Raw genomic sequence first — 21,800 nt, 5'->3', positions numbered from 1 at the left:
CCTGCCTTCCTCACCACACACACCCTTCCTCATCATCCTCAGGGTAAGATCCTGGTGGGGACGAAGGACGGCGAGATCATCGAGGTTGGGGAGAAGAACGCGGCATCCAACCTGCTGCTAGACAGTCACACTCAGGGAGGAATCTGGGGTCTGGCAGCTCATCCTGCCAAAGATGTCTGCATCACTGCCAGCGACGACGCCACCATCCGGCTGTGGGACCTCACCGACAAGGTACGCGGCGGATTTAGCGGATGAGGCGTGAATAAATAGAAAGATAAAAGACTTAAACAGATGAGTTAATAGACCTGCAAACACCAGAACTGGTATTCACACTCCAGATCATTTCCTTCTGTCTCAGAAACTGCTGAACAAAGTGTGTGTCGGCCACGCCGCCCGCTGTGTGAGCTACAGCGCTGACGGAGAGATGCTGGCGGTGGGGATGAAGAACGGCGAGTTTCTCCTCCTTCTCGCTAACTCGCTCAAGATGTGGGCAAAAAAACGGGACCGCAGCGCCGCCCTGCAGGATGTCCGGTAGGACACGGGGAGATGAAGGGGGGTGGGGGGTCTGCGTGTTGCAGGCTTCTGTCATAGCATTAGCTGCAGCCATGATGAAGCGTGTCTGCTGCTGTGTCCGTGTTTGTGTGCAGCTTTAGTCCAAACCGCCGCTTGCTGGCGGTCGGTTCAGTGGAGAACACGGTGGACGTATACGATGTAAGCGGAGGACCGAGTCTGAACCGTCTGGTTTACTGCAGCGACATCGCAGCTTTTATCCTGCAGCTGGACTTCTCTGCTGACAGCCGCTACGTACAGGTACACAGCCGCAACATACAGGTACACAGTCGCCACGTACATGTACACAGCCACTACGTACAAGTACACAGCCAGTACATAAAGGTACACAGCCACTATAAACAAGTACACAGTCACTACATACAGGTACACATCCGCTACGAACAGGTACACAATCACTACATACAGGTACACAGCCTGTACTTACAGGTACACAGCCACTATTTACAGGTACACAGCCGCTACTTACAGGTACACAGCCGCTACGAAAAGGTACACAGCCGCTATGAACAAGTACCCAGTCACTATATATAGATACACAGCCCCTACGTACAGGTACACAGCCACTATGTACAAGTACACAGCCGCCACATACATGTACACAGCCGCTACGTACAAGTACACAGCCAGTACATACAGGTACACAGCCACTATAAACAAGTACACAGTCACTACATACAGGTATACATCCGCTACGAACAGGTACACAATCACTACATGCAGGTACACAGCCTGTACTTACAGGTACACAGCCACTATTTACAGGTACACAGCCGCTACTTACAGGTACACATCCGCTACGAACAGGTACACAATCACTACATACAGGTACACAGCCTGTACTTACAGGTACACAGCCACTACTTACAGGTACACAGCCACTATATCCAGGTACACAGCCGCTACAAAAAGGTACACAGCCGCTATGAACAAGTACCCAGTCACTATATATAGATACACAGCAGCAACATACAGGTACACACCCGCTGCTTACAGGACACAGCCCCTATGTACAGGTACACAGCCACTACGTACAGGTATACAGCCAGCCTCTCAACCAGGGATATATTATTGTACATATTGTATATATGAGTAATTAATGGTTGCTTTAGTCTACACAGAACCAAGCTGCAACATCAGGCTTCTCGTGTAATTATCACTCTGCAGTAACACGGTAACATGCATGCTGTGTGTGTGTGGGCAGGTGTCCACCGGAGCTTACAAGCGGCAGGTGTTTGAGGTTACTTCAGGAAAGCTGCTGAGTGATCAGAGCTCAATCGACAGAATCACTTGGGCAACATGGACCAGGTAACACACACACACCACTTTATGTGTGTATTATTACCACCCATTCTGATCATAAGCTGCTCTGTTGGGCTACATCTCTTCTACAGCATCTTTGGAGATGAAGTTTTGGGAATTTGGCCTCGGAACGCCGATAAAGCTGACGTGAGCTGCGCCTGTGTGTCTCACGCCGGTCTGAATATTGTCACCGGCGATGACTTTGGACTGGTCAAGCTGTTCGACTTCCCCTGCACTGAGAAGTTTGTGAGTTTTGATGTGAGGGCGTTCATGGAAACGCTGGTGGAGTGAAAGCTTGGAAACATCTGGAAACAAGTCGTTACACAAAACCTGATTCTTCATTTACAAAGTAGCGGTTCGAGTTCATCATAGTACTTAAAACGCTGACACAAGGAACTTTTACCAACACAGTTTGACACCATTAACCTCAAAATTAGTGGGCTTTACATTTCATATGGATCCAGGGTTCTGCTTTGTTTTAGTGATCAGGTTCCAGTTTTTACATGTAAAAGACTAAACCTGGGTCAGGGAAGGGGTTCCGCAAGGTTCTGGAGATCGACTACTTCTGTTTCCAGTTTGCATGTTTCTTTTCAGCAACAACCTCAGAAACATGATGATTTCAGCTTTATGATGATGATGATATTCTGCTTTATTTACCGGAGAAACTAATCCATTACTTAGCTTCCCGAAGTGTCTTGCGGTCAGACGTCGATGTACACGGCAGGAGCTCTGATTGACCAGCGAGGATCTGATGCAGCTCTGTGTTTCTCTGACAGAAACAGACGTTCTGCATTAACCAAAACAATAACCAAATTCAGTATTTTGACCGTGACAATGATGCATCCCTTCAATCTGAGTCTAGCAGATGTTGCATGGTTGTTAGCTAATACCAGAGGTTAGAGTCACCTCCAACTTCTCACGTTGGTTTCTGACAATAAATATGGAGACGACGTCTCAGAAACTGTAGACAGAGGGGGTCTGTAGGACTGTAATTACCCCTCACGTTCTTTTTGCTTGTTCCTCTCGCTGGTCGCACATCAGCTCAACACTGCCCCCTGTGGCTTTCGGTGGTACTGATCTGTGTGCTACAGATCTACAAAGGCTCTTAAAACAGACCTAACCACAGCTGTAAATGAAGCAAAAGACAGATGAAAGCCTCCATGTTCATAGTTTCTGTTAAGCATAAATGAGGCTTAAGAACACCTGAATAGGAACTACAAGCAACTTGTGTCAAACTAAACTAAAATGTTTTGGGACGTGACAAATATTCCCACTCTGACAGTAGTCGTAAAGGCGTTACAGAGGGAACAATGACGCGTTGCTCACCCAGCTGAACCAGAATCGTATTGCCCTATTTAAACTTCTGCGTGGTTTGATTTCTATCTTTTCATGTTTTTTCTCATGTGTCAGTTACGAGAAGCTCCAGGAACAAGAAAAAATCTCTGAAACTCCCTGAAATGAAGCCTAACGGAACGTTTTTGTCTCGTTTCTGCTTTCAGGCCAAACACAAGCGCTACCTCAGCCACTCGGCCCACGTGACCAACATCCGCTTCTCCCACGACGACAAATACGTGATCAGCACAGGAGGAGATGACTGCAGGTGAGCCAACGGAGGACCAATACCACAGCAAAACCAGGTCGAACACACCTCAGCTGCACTGGGTACCGAACGTACGGCTCCGTATGAGCAGAGCAGCATTCGGAGAATTAAACTCATTCACGTTGAACTTAAATGTGCTGGAACCAGCGAGAAGTTTAACTGTGAAGTTTGTCTTTGTTTCAGCGTCTTTGTATGGAAATGTCAGTAAACGCGGGAATCCGAAGCACCGTATCAGCAGCGCAACTGGACCGGAGCGGGTCGCCTCCACCGCCTGAGAGACCATGCTCAGCTGATGTTTACAGCCTCGCAGCTTCACCTGAGACCAAGGAAGAGACCGCGGCAGGAAACGGCGGCAGGAAGTGGCCGCAGGAAGCTGCAGCGCCCCCTGGAGGAGGAGGAATGTCAGCAGACCACGAAGTTTAAATGTTGCACACTTATCTTCAAACCGGCCTTCATAGCGCCTTGCTGATCTCTGCACTCTGTTTACAAATCTCTTCTCTCTGTTCACTCATCCACATGCAAATATGACCTCCGCAGGCCTCCGTAGACACCAAACATGACCTCCGCAGGCCTCCGTAGACACCAAACATGACCTCCGCAGGCCTCCGTAGACACCAAACATGACCTCCGCAGGCCTCCGTAGACACCAAACATGACCTCCGCAGGCCTCCGTAGACACCAAACATGACCTCCGCAGGCCTCCGTAGACACCAAACATGACCTCCGCAGGCCTCCGTAGACACCAAACATGACAGACTTCAGACGGGAAAGGAGAATGTCAAAAGAACTAAGTCAAATTATAGCCCCGCGGCTCACCGCTCTCCCAGCCTGGAGCCGTACGTCCTGCTGGTCTCCGTGGTTTCCATCAAGTCGTCGCTGTGGCGGCGAAGGTCTAGATGTCCAGAACAATCTGCAAATTTGTTCAGTTTGTTCTTGTCCGCTAGATTTTCCCACCAAACAGAACTCTCACGTTGTCATGTTGCATCGCACCGTCACGTCGTCTTGTCACATTGCGTCGTCACATCGCGTTGACTTGTCGTCACGTCGCATCGTCACGTCATGTCTTCATATCGCGTCGTCACGTTGTGTCATCCTGTCACATTGTCACGTCACGTCACGTCGTCTTTTCATGTCGCGTTGTCACCTCACGTCACGTCATCATGTTACATCATTACATCATGTCGTCCGCCGTCCGTGACGCCGTCCGTGACGCCGTCCGTCGCGTCGTCCGTTACATCATACTGTCACAGGATCACGTCGTCACGTCATTACGACGTCATTACGACGTCATCACATGCTTTGTTTATGTGTTGAGGAAAATGTTTATTAGAGTAAAGATAAAACAGGAAACTCAAAGGAAACAAAGAAAATATGCAAAAAACATGAAAAAACTGAATTTATTAAAGTACTTAACTGGTTACAACAGGATCCCCAAACCTGGATTAATATTGAAACTAAATTAATTTATTCAAAAGAAATAATGACACAAAACAGAATTTAAACACAATTAAACGAGGCCTTCAAACAATGATGTACAGGTACATAAAAGTAAAAGTTTATTTAAGAGTTTATTTTAGATAAAAAAAAAACAGCATCTTTGTGGGTAAATGAAGGCTCAGAAGCTTGTTCTGGTTGTTAACATCAGAGTTCTGTAGGACGAAGCAGGATTAACGTCTCTCTTCGCTGGTTAGATAACCCAGACATCCCGGTAAGGTTTTCCACCTGCTAACTGCGCCAGAAGATACGGGAACAAAATGACGTCATCGGGATCAGAGCACACTCACACAAAAGGGGTGGAGTTCTCAGCGTCTGACCAATCACAGACAAGGAGAAACCCTGCAGGTCTGCTGCTTCACCGTGGAGGAGTAGTTCTTTAAAAGTACGAATAATTTAAACACAACATCCAGGCTGAAAGCAACACTGTTGCCATAGCAACGGCCCGGGAGGAGAGCTGACTCCATTGAGTCAAAACAGACTAATTTTCCTACATTTGGGGCAGAACTTCCTCGGTTCCCCCCCAGTGTGAGGCATTCAGTGTTGAGTCGTGTTTCCATTTAATCACGGTTCTGCAGTTGTGCATGTGGGAGTGTTTTTACGTCAGATGCAGCCGTAGTGGAGCTAAACGGAGCCGAGAAAAAAAAAACTCAACTCAAAGCTCTCAGCGAAAAGCTTTATGTTTTCATCTGTCCCTAAAAACTCTTCCTCTCCTCAGCTCCTCTTCCAATCCGTGCACCAAGAGATCTGATTGTCAAGAGGTTTTCATTTTCACGTCGTTTGTTCAGCCTGCTACAGCGTAGGCTAGCCGTTCAGTGGAAGTTACTATGGTGATTCACCATGATAAACAGAAAACCAGCCGGGTTTACCATGAACTTACCCCCACAAGAGAGAATCCAGCTTTGTTCTGCAGGTCTCTGACTTCATCCTGACTGGGGGAAGCATTTTCATGTTTCTTGATATTTCTTCATGTTTGTGCATCAAAGAAAATCTAAAACTGTCGTCGTATCAGAGCCTTTGCTGCATCTGGACATAATCACACTTAAGTGCCTTTCTGGATCTTTCTATCTGTGTTTGTTTAATTTACTTGGTGGTGGTGGGGGGTGATTTCTTATGCTGTATTTTATTTTTTATCCATATCTGGACTTATTTTGTACTCCGTCTGGTGCTACACTGAATGTCCATCCTGAACGGACAGAAAAAAAAAGCATTTTGCTCTGCTGCTGCTTTTTGTTTTCAAACATCCAAAGCATTGTGATGGTAAAATTACACCACTGGAATACTTTTGGGAATATCTTCATCATTTATGCCTGATCTTGTGTGTGGATGAGTTTTCTGTCTTGAATATTAACTGTTGTGAAAAGTGTCAAAGAGTTGTAGAGATAAACAGAAGAAACCATAAGAGGATACACTCCTGTTTGTTTTATTGTGATTTATTGTGTATACACACACACACACACACACACATTCTGCTGTCATCAGGTCTGACATTAAAAAAGCTGCAGCAGATGAGTTCCATGTTCTACCTGCAAAAACCACCCGAAAACTCAAGCTGTCGCTCTGGTTCCCACTGGGACTGGCTGTATGCAGAACCACCAATAAGTTCTGTGTGAAACACCTCATGTAAATAAATGTAACTCCAGAGCTTCGTCTGTAGGAGAAGCTAGCAGCCCATCAGCCTACAGGTCCATTTCAGCCACTTTACGTAGGTAAACGTACGCCGCTGTCTTCCATGGGTCCTCCAGGTATCCATGTTCCTGTGTCAGTTCATCCACTAGAGGGCAGTGCTGAGTTCTGACGTCAATCAGAGGTTATAGTTTCAGACACAGACTCTTCCAGTGCTTCACCACGTCTACAGTTGTTGATGTTATTCTTCTCAACTCCTCGGGTGCTTTTTAGTGTGAATACAGAAGACTGGAAGCCCACTTTACTGGGCTGCATTATTCTTCATAACAGCTAGGATTAACTTGCCTGTGTACTTTAACAGTCTGTTTCAGATTGTAAAACTATGGGTGGAGTCTCCGTGACGTCACCCATAGGTTTCTGAAGAGCAGAATTGAAGGGCGGTTCCTACCGTCACCATCTTGGCAGGGGCATGCGTGTCGTCTCAGCTGGAAAATACAAATATGGGCAAAGAGGTGGAGCTGAGAGGGGGGCTGTGAGCGTCATGGCGGATGATTGACATCGAGCGAACTCCGAGCTTTCTGTAGCTAAAAGCTAACCGAGCTAACCCCGAGATAACGGGAGCTAACCAGCTAACGGAGGTAAGCGGGCTAAAGCTAAGTCACGTTGTTAACAGGCTAAAAACCGCGGTTGTTCTACGTTCTTCTGACTTGAAGCCAGAGATTGGTACCTGTCAATCAAAAGGACACGCCCCAAAACAGCAAATCCCCATAGACTCCCATGTTAAAAAGACCAACTTCACAGCAGAAATAAACATGTTTACAGCAGAAATAAACATGTTTGCAACCTGGTACAAAAATCCAGTTTCGGTTAATAGGTCAGGTTTACCTTCATGACAACTGCGGGGGGAGTGAAATTTTTTTCTAACTCCATTTAGAAGTAATTTTATCTATAAATGTTGCATATTTAGGAGGGTGTCAGGTACCTGATCTCCCACTTCAAGGAGGAGGAATGTAGAACAACCGCGGTTTATAGCCAGTTAACGTGACTTAGCTTTCGCCTGCTTACTTCCGTTAGCTGGCTAGCTCCTGTTTTCTCTGGGTTAGCGCTTAGCTACAGGCAGGTTGGAGATTGGGATTAGTCAATCATCCACCATGACGCTCACAGCCCCCCCTCTCAGCTCCACCTCTTTGCCATATTTGTACTTTCTGGGAGAAACGACACACATTGCAAAGATGGCGATGGTAGGAACCGCCCACTGGGCTTCAATTTGGCTCTACAGAAACCTACGGGTGACGTCACGGAGGCTCTGCCCGTCTTTTTACAGTCTGTTGAGACGTTTTTGTACACTGGCACGTTAATCCCAGTCGTTATGGAGAGTAATGCAGCCCAGTAAGGTGGGCTTCCAGACTTCTGTATTCACACCAATTAGCTACATCTAAATCATGCTGTTTTTATTGTCGTCACACAAGAAGTAATTATTCTTTCCACCAATTAGTGGGTTGGAGTGTTTCAAGCCCCGCCCATTTGGAATTGTTCAGCAATACTAGGACTCATGAAAAAAGGGTCCCAAAAATGTGGGCCAGCTCGGATAATGTTAGTTAGGGTGTGGAGAAGCCAAACAGCATATGGAACCCAACCCAGCAGACCCAACACAACTCAGCCCCCAATCTCCCATCATGTTGATGGTTTTCTTCCTAAAGGTGCTCCTGATGATTGTCTGATGTTTTAGTTCACAGGTCTGGCAGGTTGTTAGGTTCAGCATTAATCTGCAGATTTAGCATCAAACCAAGACAAATGAAACACTGGAGAATCAAAGATCATCCTGCTTCACTTAGACACAGCGATGACTGAAATGAACAGACGAGGAGGCGGAGCTTTCTTCTTCTAGAAGCTTTATTGATAACTGTTTACATCTCACAATGCATTCCACAAACACGGCTCCCAGCTGGAAGCTTTTTATCGTCACAATTTAAGTATGAAGAAGTTTATCATTCACAATTATACTTGCATAACAAACAGATGCTTGAAAGTTTCCCAAAAGTCACGTTAAGTTGCAACTTCATGAAGATATCGGCTCCACAGACAGTATGACTGATGGTTTATTTTACATTTTCCTGATGAATGTAAACGTTTCTTCCAGAGTTTCTACGAGACAGCTGCGATGACATGAAGTTAATGGGTTTCATTTGTCTGCCAAACGGTTTCTAGATGTTTCTAGCTACAGTTACTCAGAAGCATGAAGAGATTTTAGTACAACCCCTCCCCCCCTCCCCGCGCCGCCTCATCAGAAGTCACAGACGGCGTTCACACGTCAAAGCGAAACCAGCTGATCCAAGAAACGAGCTCGAAGCTTCAGGGACGAAAAAAAAAAAAAAAAAAAATCACAAAAAACCTCAAAGAGCGAAAAAGATTCATCACAAAACACGAGCGAAGAGCCGTCGCTCGTCTTCCTCACGGCAGCTCACGCTAACAGGACACGACCCTCGCTGCTCGACTCTATGGCAGCTGGGGAAAAAAAAAGACAAAACGCCACCTGACCGGCTGGAGAAGGTCCTGACCCCCCCACGGTGTGCTCGGTGGGAGGGGCGGGGCTTATTCCTCTTGTTTCTGGGGGGTTTGCAGCCTCACAGAAACAAACATTTCAAAACTTTGACTTAATTAAACAGGAGCCGACCGCTGCTGGACCACCATCCAACCATCAGACCGGACCACCGTCCAACCATCAGACCGGACCGCCATCCAACCGGACCGCCGTCCAGCCATCAGACCGGACCACCGTCCAACTGGACCGCCGTCCAGCCATCAGACCGGACCGCCGTCCAGCCATCAGACCGGACCGCTGTCCAGCCATCAGACCGGACCGCCGTCCAACCGGACCACCGTCCAGCCATCAGACCGGACCGCCGTCCAGCCATCAGACCGGACCGCCGTCCAGTCATCAGACCGGACCGCTGTCCAGCCATCAGACCGGACCGCTGTCCAGCCATCAGACCGGACCGCCGTCCAACCGGACCACCGTCCAGCCATCAGACCGGACCGCTGTCCAGCCATCAGACCGGACCGCCGTCCAACCGGACCACCGTCCAGCCATCAGACCGGACCACCGTCCAACTGGACCGCCGTCCAGCCATCAGACCGGACCACCGTCCAACTGGACCGCCGTCCAGCCATCAGACCGGACCGCCGTCCAGCCATCAGACCGGGCAGCATTGAGTCGACCTCGGCGCTGCAACTTTTCCAGGAAACAACAAAAGGAATTCTGAACTGGAAAAAAAAATGTTTTTATTATTGTGACAAATACAAGAAGAAGGGCTGCGTCCACACCAGACCCCCCCTCTCCTCCTCCAGCCTTCCTTCATATGTACCCCTCCCTCCCTCAAACATACCCCCCCCCCCTCTCCTCTTCCTCCTTCCCTCCATCCACATCAGGACTTCCTGAATCCATATTCCCACTTTCCGTCCCTTCACTCCGTCTTGCGTTTCATCCCAGGAACCTTCGCCTGGATCCTGCAGGTCAGAGAACAGGAATGAGCAGCAGAACCAGTACAGGACGCCAGAACCAGTACAGGACCCCTAGGACCAGTACAGGACCCTTAGGACCAGTACAGGACCCCTAGGACCAGTACAGGACGCCAGAACCAGCACAGGACCCCATGGACCTATAGAGGACCCCAAGGACCTGTAGAGGACCCCAAGGACCTGTAGAGGACCCCAAGGACCTGTAGAGGACCCCAAGGACCAGTAGAGGACCCAAAGGACCAGTAGAGGACCCAAAGGACCAGTAGAGGACCCAAAGGACCAGTATGGGGTCAGATAGCGTCCCTGTTGTGTTGCTAAGTTAACAAGCAAGCAAACTCCGCCTGCCCACCAGTGGAAAAATCGAGTGGAATTGGGAGAGCGGTATGAATGTTTCTAACTGCCGCTCTCCGCTGCCCCCCAGTGGTTCCCGGTGGTACTGCTGCATGTAAAAGGATGATGGAGACAGGTTTGGGTTGTCTGGAGGTTATCTGGGAGGTCTGGACCCAGTTTCTGAATCCTGCCAGCTGGTAAAGACCGACTCTTTACAGCTAGATCAGACACCACATCTGGACATGATCTGTGGTCTGGTTTCCATGGAAACGTGGTCGATTGGTGTCGGGTGTAAACAGCCACCGCAGTGACCAATCAGAGGAGAGCTGAGATCCAGAGTGGCGTTATCGCCATGGTGACACGTTAAAAGCTCTGATGTCGCCGTTTGAAGTGGTTCAACAGCCGGTCACATGACCTCGTTTCAGTCTAAAGACTTAAAAAGCCCAAACTTACTTTCCGACGACGTCTTTGATCTGGTTGTTGACCAGCGCCAGGTAGTGGTCGATCTGAGCCTGAAAACAGAGCAGATGTCAGAGACGTTGTTTCCCCACAAACCCGCTGTGCATTGTGGGTAGAAGCGGCTCTTACCTGGTGTTTCTCGTAGACGATGGGGCAGCTGAACACGCCGATCAGGCCTGCACCAGAACGACAACAGATTACTGACAACCTGACTTCATACCACAGGCAGCGCCCCAGTGCATTGTGAGAAAAACTCACCCAGAATGAGAAGAGTGAGGCCGTTGAACAAGGCGCCGACGTAGGTCAGAATCCACATCAGCACGGCAAACTGCACACAGGAGGAGGGTTAAAACGCCACCAGCTCAACCAGAAGCTCGCCGGGGAACCGTTCTCACCTTGATGGAGTCCACCAGGTCCTCCACCAGGAACACGCGTCTCAGGTCTCCAATGGTCTTGTTGAGCTTCGCCAGAATCATGTCGCTGTACTTGTGGACCATCTCTTCAGACAGCGCCACCTCCTGGTCCAGGTACTGCCTGGCAGGGACACCAGAGGAGGGATTACTACAAAACTACAACATCTTTTCAGACATGTCTGGTTTCTCCATCTACTGGTTCTGGTCCAGAGTCAGACCACTGAACCAGTTTACCCAGTTCTGACTGGAGCATCTGAAATTCAACCAGTTTCTCTAACTTCTGGGTCTGGCCATGCTGGAGTTCTGAGCATGCTCAGACCGAATTTCTTTCAGGTTTATGTGTTTGGTTCTGTTTTTTCTGAGCAGAGTGAGACCTCTTTAAATCAACCCATCTGTGGAACGGTGGTCTTTCTGCGTGGCATCCTGTTTGTGTGTGTGTGTGTGTGTGTGTGTGTGTGTTCTCTCGCTCCTCCCAGCGGCTGAAGACATGCATGTTGGGTTGACTGTGGTGGATGATCGATCACTGCACGTCGCTCTGTATAAAAATGGTCTGGTGTCTACGGTGACGCCACCAGTACGTTCTGGTCGTTTCAGAGCCGATTAAAGACTCCAGTCTGACTTTTCCTCCCAGTAAAACCTGGAAATGAGCGGATAATCCGACTCTGGGCTCAGTTTGTGTTAATCTCTAATGATCCAGCTGGATCTCCGCCGGTCTCAGAAATCATCAGTTTCTGTCAGACTTAGTGATGCACCGTCTCCATGGAGACAAACAAACGTTACAGAAAATTTACATTAAATAAAAATCTGATTAACTAGATCATTCTTATGAATAGTAAATAAATACATTTTTTTTCTGGACATTTTTAAAGTTTTTTCTGAATGGAGAAGAATTCATGTTAAATGTAATTAGATGAAAATAATGTGAGATGTTGTTCTGCTCCATTTGTCTCCTCCATTCAGAACAACCCAACAACGTTTTGTTTCGGGGTAGAAATGATGCCCCCCCTCGCTACTTACTTGAACGGGTGACCCTCATCGGACTTCTGGATGGCCTGCAGGATGCCTCGGTATATCCGGAAGCAGATGGTGACTGAGAGCAGTGCCAGGCCGATGTAGGAGCAGACGCTGACGATGCTGCACATGGTCAGCGAGAGCAGCAGCAGCAGGCTGGCGCTGAACACCACGCCCGTGGTCTTCACATCCCGCCAGTACAGCAGATCCACCACTGCAGGAGCGACAGCCATCAGTCAGACACGAGTCACATGACCGTTTCAGTCCAACCAGCACGACGGGGTCGGGACGCCGCCGGTTCACGTTAAACCTGAACACGCGTTTAAGCATGCCGTCCCCGCCTCCTCTGACATTTCCTGTTCAGACTCTTCATATCGTCGTCTCTAAACGTCCTGAAGTCTCTGTGTCCATCCCACCCCCCCAGGAGGAAACCCACATCAGCGTGACTCACAGCTTCATCATCAGGGTGAAGCAGAAGTTAGAAGGCGGCCTGCGGACGTCACGTTTCAGCTACTCGGTGTGGCTGCGGGGGCGCCGAAACGCCCAACGGGGGGGGCCAAAGCGGCCAGTTTCAGGCTGAAACGATGTAAAACCAACGTATGAACAGACTCAGCAGCCAGAAGCAGAAAACAACACCTAACCTTTCATCATCATTCTCTCTCTTGAAACAAACTATTTCCATTTCCTCCAGTTCATCAGACTGGGAGTTCTGGTGTGTTCAAACACTCCCGTCAGCCGGGGGTCCTCATGGAGTCCTTCCTGTCCACCAGGGCCGCTCGATTATGGCAAAAATTATAATCCTTATTATTTTGCATGAAATGGAGATCTCGATTATTTACCACGATTATCCTTTTATCTTTAACAACATGCATATAGTTTACATTAAACCGTGGCTTTTAAACGTCTTTAGGATTCCACATATTTTAGAAAACAAACAAATAACTTGAAGCTTTTTCTTGACAAAGTGCAAATACTGATGTAAACTGAATAAATATAAGTAAGGATTAAACAACGACTCGGCGTCGTGATGTTCTCGACTCGCCATTGGCCATTATAACCGTTGTTATGAGTCGTTTATGGGCCGGGTTTCCAGTTGTTTACACAGAAAACATTTTATAACAAATTTCTATTTCTTTTCTACAACATTTGCTGAAGTATAGGAATTATTTTACGTTGGCCTGGATGTAGTTTTTATACCAAACAACCGCTGTCAGGCTGCAGCGCGTTTCTCTCATTCACCTGTTAAAAGACGGCTGATCTGAACCAGCTGGTTAACGCGTTGCTATGGTAACGCCCCGTAACGGAGGGACATTACAGTGTTTAACTGGCCGAACTATGTATAGGAAAATAATGCAGCCAGTTGTCACTGACAATGGTATAAACTATGTTTAGGTGAACTTCCACAACCTACTGCAGTTATTCTACATGGACCTGCAGCCGGAGCCGACTGAGACTGGCCGCCTGGGAGTGCTTTAGGACGGGAGAGGCTCCCGCTGCTCCTTCCTTACAGTAACTGCAGAACAATATGTGCCTTCAAGTCAGTCGCCTAAACACCAGAAAAGTCTCTAATAACTCCAGTAAAAGCTGCTAGATTTGTCGCTTTTAACAAAAAAAGTCTCCAGATTTAGTGAGAAAGTCTCCAAGTTGGCAACAGTGTCTGAATGAAAGCAAAGCGGCTGTGGGAGGAGTTTACAGCACAGCGCTGCAACGCCAGAGACGCTCGATTAGCAGCTGAAGACAGCAGGAGAGGAAACTGCAGAGAGAGAAATAATCACACCCTTTTAGTTTTATCATGGTTGGAAACCCAGATCGTACTGAGATTACAATCCGTCCAGACCTACTGTCCACCCAGCAGACGACCACTCCAACATACAGTGTTTCGGGTAACTGGTTCCTCTGGAAGACCAGATGGACGCAGAACGACTGGAAGACGAGTTAAAACCAGGAGACCTCCAGGAGGACTGACTCGTCTCGCAGCAACACATGGTCTCCTGCTTCCTCATTCACAACGTTCAGCCTCAGAAGTTCCCAGGAGAACATCTAAAGCCTGGTGCTTTCAGGAAGAGAGTCCTCTGGACCAGCGAGGTCCACCATCTGGGTCAGTTGGAGTTCCAGGAAGTTCTGGATGCAAACAGAAAACTGACTAGAGAACTGAAGACTAGTTTGATCCTAAAGTCTCCTCTAAATCCACAGCAGACTTCAAGAACCACGAGCTGAAGTCCTCCTCATCTCCTGCCCGAGACGTCCCCAGAAACCTGCGGAGAGGCTCAGGATCAGGTCTACAGGTCAGACCTGATCCCATCTACAGGCAGGAACAACTCCAACTGGCCGATGCAGACCTGATCTGCAGACCTGATCTTCACTGTTCCTTCAGCCACATTTATCTGCACCGATCCATCAGTTCTGACCCGGACGAGCCAGACCGACCAGCAGAACCGCATCCTGCCGCATTAATCAGACCGGTTCACAAACCGGTCTGGAACCAGAAATCCTGGTTCTGGTTCTACATGCAGAACTCTGTGGTCTCCAGTGGTCTGACGGGGAACAAACTGCACCGACAGTTTCCCTTCGTTTGGCGCAAACATGCTGCCGTTAAATAAAGAGTCCTTTATGTTCAATGTTTATGTCCTTTATGTTTAACGTTTTAGTTATAAAACTGTATTGTCTTAAAAATTTCTTTTTCAAAATTACATTTATGTTTATATTCATGTGATTTACTGAGATTTTACATATTTAGAACTCAGAGGAGGACGGGGGGGGGGGGGGTGTCAGAGACAGCTGAGCTCGGTTGTATTTCAGGAGGGAATTCCTGGCGGGTCGGGGACGATATTAGACGTGTAGAAGTCCCGGTCTCATGCAGACATGCCTGTCTTTCACACAGACATCCTCCCGCTTCGCCATGGAAACCAGAGATTAGACGGGACCGGGTGCTGGAGGAGGCCGTGCAGCTGCCGGTGACTGCAAACCGAGGCCTCAGAGGGACCTGATCTCCCCTGCAGAGCCACAACGGCGAGCGCTATCAGCCCGGCCACAACACGGCCGGCCGCCCAAATAAATCTCTCAGAAGATGGCTTTACAGCCAATAAATGAGCTTATGAGGCAGAAACCCTTTAATAAGATTTTCTGAAGCTTTATCAACACAAATAAATCAGTTTCTGAGCAAATGTTGTCATCAGCCGGATTACATAACGTCACTTCATCTCTGCAGGATAAACAGCTAAAGTTCAGACTGGAAACAAAACATGGAAATAAAGTTCAGCCGTGGAGGCAGACAGCAAGCAGCACATCAGCTTTAATCTAACAGAAATCTACTAACCGAATAGACAGTGTCTGTTAGCACAATATTCTCCTGTGTTTCCATGAATCATTAAACTGGCTGGAAGGATCAGCCATTAACCTCCATCCTCATACTTTCATCAAAAAACACGATTATTTCAGTTCAGATAAATCACACTAAGCCAAACATGCAGAAATAATTCCACTCCTTTAAGTCTGAACAAGTTCATCTGAAATGATCTGAACATTAATAAGTTCAGAAATAATCACAGTGATTTCATGATGATCAATCATCTGATCTCTGATTTCCCACCACGAGCCGGTCCAGCAGCTTCACGGGACTCAATCAACCCTAAAATCACAATGAGACGAGGACAATGTGGGGGTTAAAATCACAATGAGACGAGGACAATGGGGGGGTTAAAATCACAATGAGACGAGGACAATGGGGGGGTTCTGCTCCTCGGTGCTTCACGTGGGCGTTGACAGCTAGCAGTTAGCAGCTAACAGCTAGCTCCATGCTACCTCCATGACGGCTGCAGCTCCCAGACCCAACCCTCCCCCGGACAGCCACGGTGTGGAAGTCTGGACAACCAGCAGCTAAAACACACATGAGAAGAGGAGGGGAGGGGGGCAGACTGGCCGCCAGGCTACATATGGTAGCAGGCTGCTAACTGCGCCGGCGGTGCTAAAAATAGAGTCCGCATCACAGCTCTCTGCCCGCGGCCGTAGATCTCCTGTCACCCCGCTGCGGTTCAACCCCCCCACCCTGACAGGGTCTCTGAGCGTTTTACCCCCGGGAGGCTGATGGACCCCCCCACCGGGACCTCACGACGGGAACCAAACGTTAAGCGTCCGGCGTGACCTCCGCCAGCGGCCCGGCCCGCCTCCAGCCCGCCCGGCCTGAACGCAGCCTCGGTCCCGCTTTCATGCACCGAGCGGCCGCAGGAATCACGCACATCCCGGCGCGTGGAGAGGAGAGATGCGGGGCAGACAGAAGATTAGAAGCAGACTAACCCTGTTTAGCGTCCATCTTGAAGCTCCGCTCAGCATGCAGGAGGACGGAGGAGCTCCGCCTGGAGGAGGAGAGGCATGCGGGGAGGGGGCGCGCATACGGGGAGGGGCGCGCAGGGGGCGGGCCTGTCAGCCCGCATGGACCCGCTCGGTTACTGATTAAAGGACACACTTTTATCATCTCTAAATAAATTCATGTTCAGAAAGTAAACAAATAAAAAAGGTAAATTAATTTTTAACGCGTTTTACAAAAAATATGCGAGAAAAAAAACAACCTCCAGTTCAACTGGGAGAAAATAATTTGGAACAACCAACCAAAAACTCTGACTTTGTCGAAACAAAAAATCCTAAGAGAAGCCTTCAAAAAGTAACAAAAAAACCCCAAAAAACCAGCAATCATCTAATGAAGTAACATGAAATATTTGTCACATGCAGCGCCATATAGAGGCTGAAACTGCAGCCTATAAAGACAACAGCCTCCCACTGGGAGTTACCTTTCTGATAACTCACAATGTTGCCAGGCAACTATCAGAAATTCAGCCAATACAGTGAATCATTGTCCAAGTGTATGCTCCTCCTCGCTACCTGAAATACACAGGTCATCAGCTTCAATTGGACCCATGACAAAGAAACATGTCACATCTGCATCTTAAAACATCAGAAATGACCAGAATTATTATTATATTCTGATTCCTAAATATGGATCCTACAGGCATGACAAAGTACTGGCCATAAAAGAAGCCCTTGGGATGCGCCACAGATGAGTGGAACACTAGTCCAGAATGATTAAAGTTTCTCTATTCTGTAAATTTCAGTCTAATTTATTTTAATATGCAAGTCCATAAGGACAAGAAATAATCATATACATTCATGTTGTATTGATCCTCTCAGATCAGTTTCTGCCAGAAACACGCCAACAGAGGAAGCTCCGCCCTCTGTCCAGCACGCTGCGTCTGATTGGTCAGCTGCTAGGATTAGTTATATAGAGCAGTGAAAGTGGGCGTGGCTTTCTTCTCGTCAACGTGCACAACCTGGAGAAGACGACCAATCACTGAGCCCCTCCTCCAGGAAGTCACTAAAATTTCAAAGTAGAAAAAACTCTAAATCCAATAGTTTCCGTTGCCATGGAAACCGAACATAGAGCGTGCTGGGAAACATGCTCAAACATGCGTTTAGATGATAAAAAAAAAAAAGCAGCGCCGCTCACATGTCTGCTCGGTATTTAACACTATAACACTGTAGAAAGCTCAGAAAACTAGACATAGCATCATAGAGCCGCTTTAAAGTTCGGTAGTAGACCCAGAAAAACGCGGTTCTAACGACACAATTCAAAAGTCTGAACCCCTTTCTTTATCATTCAGAACACGCTGGTTAAAACGACTGGATGGTGTTTCCAGGCCGGTCTGCGCCACACGTGACTAAATATTTTCATCTTGCTGTTTAAGCTTTTCATTAATTGGCTGCAGTCTGAAGGGGAATTTAAGCAATAAAATAAAAACTGCACTGAAAAAGCAGTTTTTACCACCCTGCCTTTAAACCAGCTCAACACTGAGTCCAACTACATAGACAGCTGATTGTTCAGCCTAGATAGTCCAACAGTTTGCCATCTGATCAGGTAAGCACAGGAACTTCAGTAAATGATGAAACGATTCTGTTCAGTTGCATTTAGAGTTGAAATTTTCCTCCTTTAGATAAAATGTGTGCTGTAGCTTCTTTTTTTCCATTTCTGATCCATTTGTGTGCAAACAGGAGGTCTGGTCCAGTTCCAGGTTCAAGTCCCAACATGACAGCTGACGTCTTTACTGATACCGTCCTCTGAGCTGTAAAGCCAGCAGAGATAACCCAGCTGAATAATGCTGCATCTGTGTGAAAGGTTGGTGGAGAGGTGTTGAGTAACCAGGCTGTAAAAGGCTGCCTCCAGAGAAGCAAAGAATCCAGATCCAACCAGCTGAAAGTCTAGAATCAGCCTCTTAGACAGACCTGGTCCTCTGTCCAGGTGCATGCTGGGAAAGCTGCAGACCCTGCTGAGGAGTTTACCGCCAGCCCGAGGAAACGTTTCAGGAGCATCATGTGAGCAGTGCGAGCAGCTGATCTGACAGTTCCAGTCTTTTAAACATTCTGGTCTTTAACATCAACACATGACGTCCAAACAGACGTCCTTTCTTTCCAGAGATTAGAAGAACTAGCGTTGGTGTCCTCAAAACATCTGATACAGACCATCACAGTTCATCCGCACTGGATGCAAATGCTGGAAACTCCCTCCATGGTTCATAAGATTTCAACATGTTCTTGACAACCATTGGAACAATAAACTCTTCAGCAAACGTTTGGAAATGAGGCTAAAAAATCTGCTGTAGGAAACCAGAATTTCTCCCCTTTCCATGTTTAGACAGCAAAACGCACAGAATTAGCTGAAGAAGCTAGCTATTTTAACAACAGACGACATGTGGAACGTAGTTGGGGAGGTGTTTGATTTGCATTTAGCGGCGCAGCTAACCAGCTAGTTAACCTACAACAAAACGGGTAGTTAGCTGGGTGAGCGAATTCATAGCTGGTTAAAACACGAGCTCAGATGTTCATAATGACGTCCTTTACTCACCGAGCTGAAAAGATTCTTATAATCGAAACACGAACCAGAATAATGAGGATGTGATGGTTATATAGTCACAGAGGAACATTTGTCCTGTTAGAAGGAAAAATGGGGATTTGCAGATTACCATTAATAACATTCAGGGATTAACCGTTCAGTTTGTGTTCAATGAGCATGACTTCATGAATATCCGCCAATAAATCAGGTCAGGAAATGTAGAAACGATTGGTTGTTCCAAAAACCCGTCATCATCAAGCTAAAAGTTAAAACTAAAAGTAGAGAAACGGGATAAAAAGCAGAAGTCGTAAAACTGAAGCAAAAACTCAAGAAGAAAATAAAAATAAAACCTGCAGGATGGCAGCCATTAAGGATCGGACCTGGGGACCCCAGACCATCATCCACCCATTCATCCATCCATTTATCCACCCACCCATCCACTCATCCACCCACCCACCCACCCATCCATCCACTCATCCATCCATTTATCCATCCATCCATCCACTCATCCAGCCACCCACTCATCAATCCATCCATCCACCCATTCATCCATCCATTTATCCATCCATCCACTCATCCACCCACCCACCCACTCATCCACCCACCCACCCACCCACCCATCCATCCACTCATCCATCCATTTATCCATCCATCCATCCACTCATCCAGCCACCCACTCATCAATCCATCCATCCACCCATTCATCCATCCATTTATCCATCCATCCACTCATCCACCCACCCACCCACTCATCCATCCACCCACCCACCCATCCATCCATCCACTCATCCATCCATTTATCCATCCATCCATCCACTCATCCACCCACCCACCCATCCATCCATCCACTCATCCATCCATTTATCCATCCATCCATCCACTCATCCACCCACCCACCCATCCATCTATCCACTCATCCATCCATTTATCCATCCATCCATCCACTCATCCATCCATCCATTTATCCATCCATCCATCCACTCATCCACCCACCCACTCATCCATCCATCCATCCACCCACAGAGTAAATGCAGACCCCTACAAGGTGTTTTTGATTCAGAAAGAATCATCTGAGGTTTAAACCAAAAACCTTTTTACAGGTTAAAAGAAGAAAAATCTTCTTCCTGAAGTTCGTATAAAACAGGAAACCATTTTCACCGAGTTCTACCCATCAGGACGTCTGCAGCCTGACACACTGAAAAGCAACCTTTCTTCCAACAAGCACACACTCCCATTCCTGCTGAGTCACAGTGCAGCTTGCAGCATCACCAACACACACAAAGTTCAGCGTGCACATGGGTGACAGCAGCACTGCAGCCTCAGAGCAGTACACGGCAGCGTGCACGTGATGATCAGCAGGCAGCGAAAACGCCGATGGGATCAGCACGACTCAGCACAAAGCATGACACACTTCAGACAATGTTTCAGGAAGTTAAGATGATAAAACGGATCCAGCCGTTTACAAACGACTGAAATGTGACCGCTTCGGTCATGTGATTAACGTCAGCCAACCAGGCGTGTTCCGTCTGCATGAGACTAAACACAAACTCATCTCAGATTTTAAATAACATTTTATTTATGAAATAATCTGCTAAATTAAATGTAAAGATTGAAATTCTAACCCTTGAAACTTCAGGTTTTTGTGCTGTTTTGGGGTTTGGTCTCCTGATCTCCCCCAGCCTGTAGAAGTTGAAGCTTTTAATCCCAGAAACACATCAGTCCCTTTATTTTCCTGCTTTTCTCATCACTTGTTGATCTTTGGCTGCTCCTGATTGGACGTTACCGTCAGTTTAAGCTCTCTGATTGGTGGAAAGTCTGACAGGAAGTGTCTTCATCATCATGTCCAGGTGGAAACAGAGGTCTCTTAGCAATGCAGTGATCTTTTAGGATGAAAATGTGAAGAATAACGGTGTTAATAAACACTAGTGTGGCTAATCAATACAGCGATAAATCATCTGCTTCTCTCAGCAGGTTCAGGACAAGCTGATCAGTCACACAGAGATGTTACTGATCACATCAGAGCTGATTGATCCGCTGCTTCATCAATCTGCAGAGTTTCCAGTCACGTCAATTATTGATCAAAGACTCTGAGCTGCAGAAACCTGAAGGAAATGATCAATACGGCAACAGTGAAGCTGATTGGATGAATTCATCATCACTCGTTCAGTTCTTCAGTGTGGACGACAGAAACAACATGAACCCTGAGCCTCGGCACTTTCCCGACTCACGAGCCAATCAGAGAGCACCCTGCTAACGTCACCCCCCCCCCCCCCCCCCCCATCCCCGTGGCAACCACCTTTGGTCGGACGGTCAGACCAGCTGACTGCCCAAAGGTCTGCAGCAGAAACCACACCTGGACGGGCGGAAATAATCCAGTCAGAGGACTTCGACCGCCACCTCACCTCCCCCCCTCCAGGACCCCCTGTCTCCCCCAACCTCCCCCCCTCCAGGACCCCCTGTCTCCCCCAACCTCCCCCCCTCCAGGACCCCCTGTCCAGAGAGCACTATGAATGAGAAAATCCTGTTCTCAGTTCAAACCTTCATTTCCCTCTTTAAGAAGCTCAGTGATCCTCATTGTTCCTGATCAGTAATCAATAAT

General features: G+C 47.7%; 2 protein-coding genes across 2 annotated transcripts in view; one reads left to right on the top strand and one right to left on the bottom strand.

Moving 5' to 3' along the window:
- The window catches only part of LOC306762538 (echinoderm microtubule-associated protein-like 6), a gene marked incomplete at both ends in the record, with an annotated part of 103,066 nt that extends 99,386 nt beyond the window's left edge, over positions 1-3,680 (top strand). Inside the window, 7 exons of the mRNA XM_079249061.1 lie at positions 43-231; positions 359-531; positions 648-810; positions 1,775-1,878; positions 1,965-2,118; positions 3,372-3,472; positions 3,656-3,680. Of these exons, the coding sequence (XP_079105187.1) occupies positions 43-231; positions 359-531; positions 648-810; positions 1,775-1,878; positions 1,965-2,118; positions 3,372-3,472; positions 3,656-3,680 (909 nt within the window). The remainder of the gene's footprint in view (positions 1-42; positions 232-358; positions 532-647; positions 811-1,774; positions 1,879-1,964; positions 2,119-3,371; positions 3,473-3,655) is intronic.
- A 6,305-nt stretch (positions 3,681-9,985) lies between these two features.
- Positions 9,986-21,800, bottom strand: part of rtn4b (reticulon 4b) — a 31,143-nt gene continuing 19,328 nt past the window's right edge. Inside the window, exons 4-9 of the mRNA XM_079249446.1 lie at positions 12,331-12,538; positions 11,296-11,434; positions 11,159-11,228; positions 11,030-11,076; positions 10,895-10,953; positions 9,986-10,099 (exon numbers count right to left, since the gene is read on the bottom strand). Of these exons, the coding sequence (XP_079105572.1) occupies positions 10,057-10,099; positions 10,895-10,953; positions 11,030-11,076; positions 11,159-11,228; positions 11,296-11,434; positions 12,331-12,538 (566 nt within the window). The 3' untranslated portion in view covers positions 9,986-10,056. The remainder of the gene's footprint in view (positions 10,100-10,894; positions 10,954-11,029; positions 11,077-11,158; positions 11,229-11,295; positions 11,435-12,330; positions 12,539-21,800) is intronic.

This window comes from Telmatherina bonti (genome assembly GCF_933228915.1).
Source record: "Telmatherina bonti genome assembly, chromosome: 11".
In the NCBI taxonomy this organism is placed as follows: Eukaryota; Metazoa; Chordata; class Actinopteri; order Atheriniformes; family Telmatherinidae; genus Telmatherina; species Telmatherina bonti.
The sequence above is the reverse complement of the archived record's forward strand: the minus strand, read 5'-3'. Positions and strand labels throughout refer to the sequence as shown.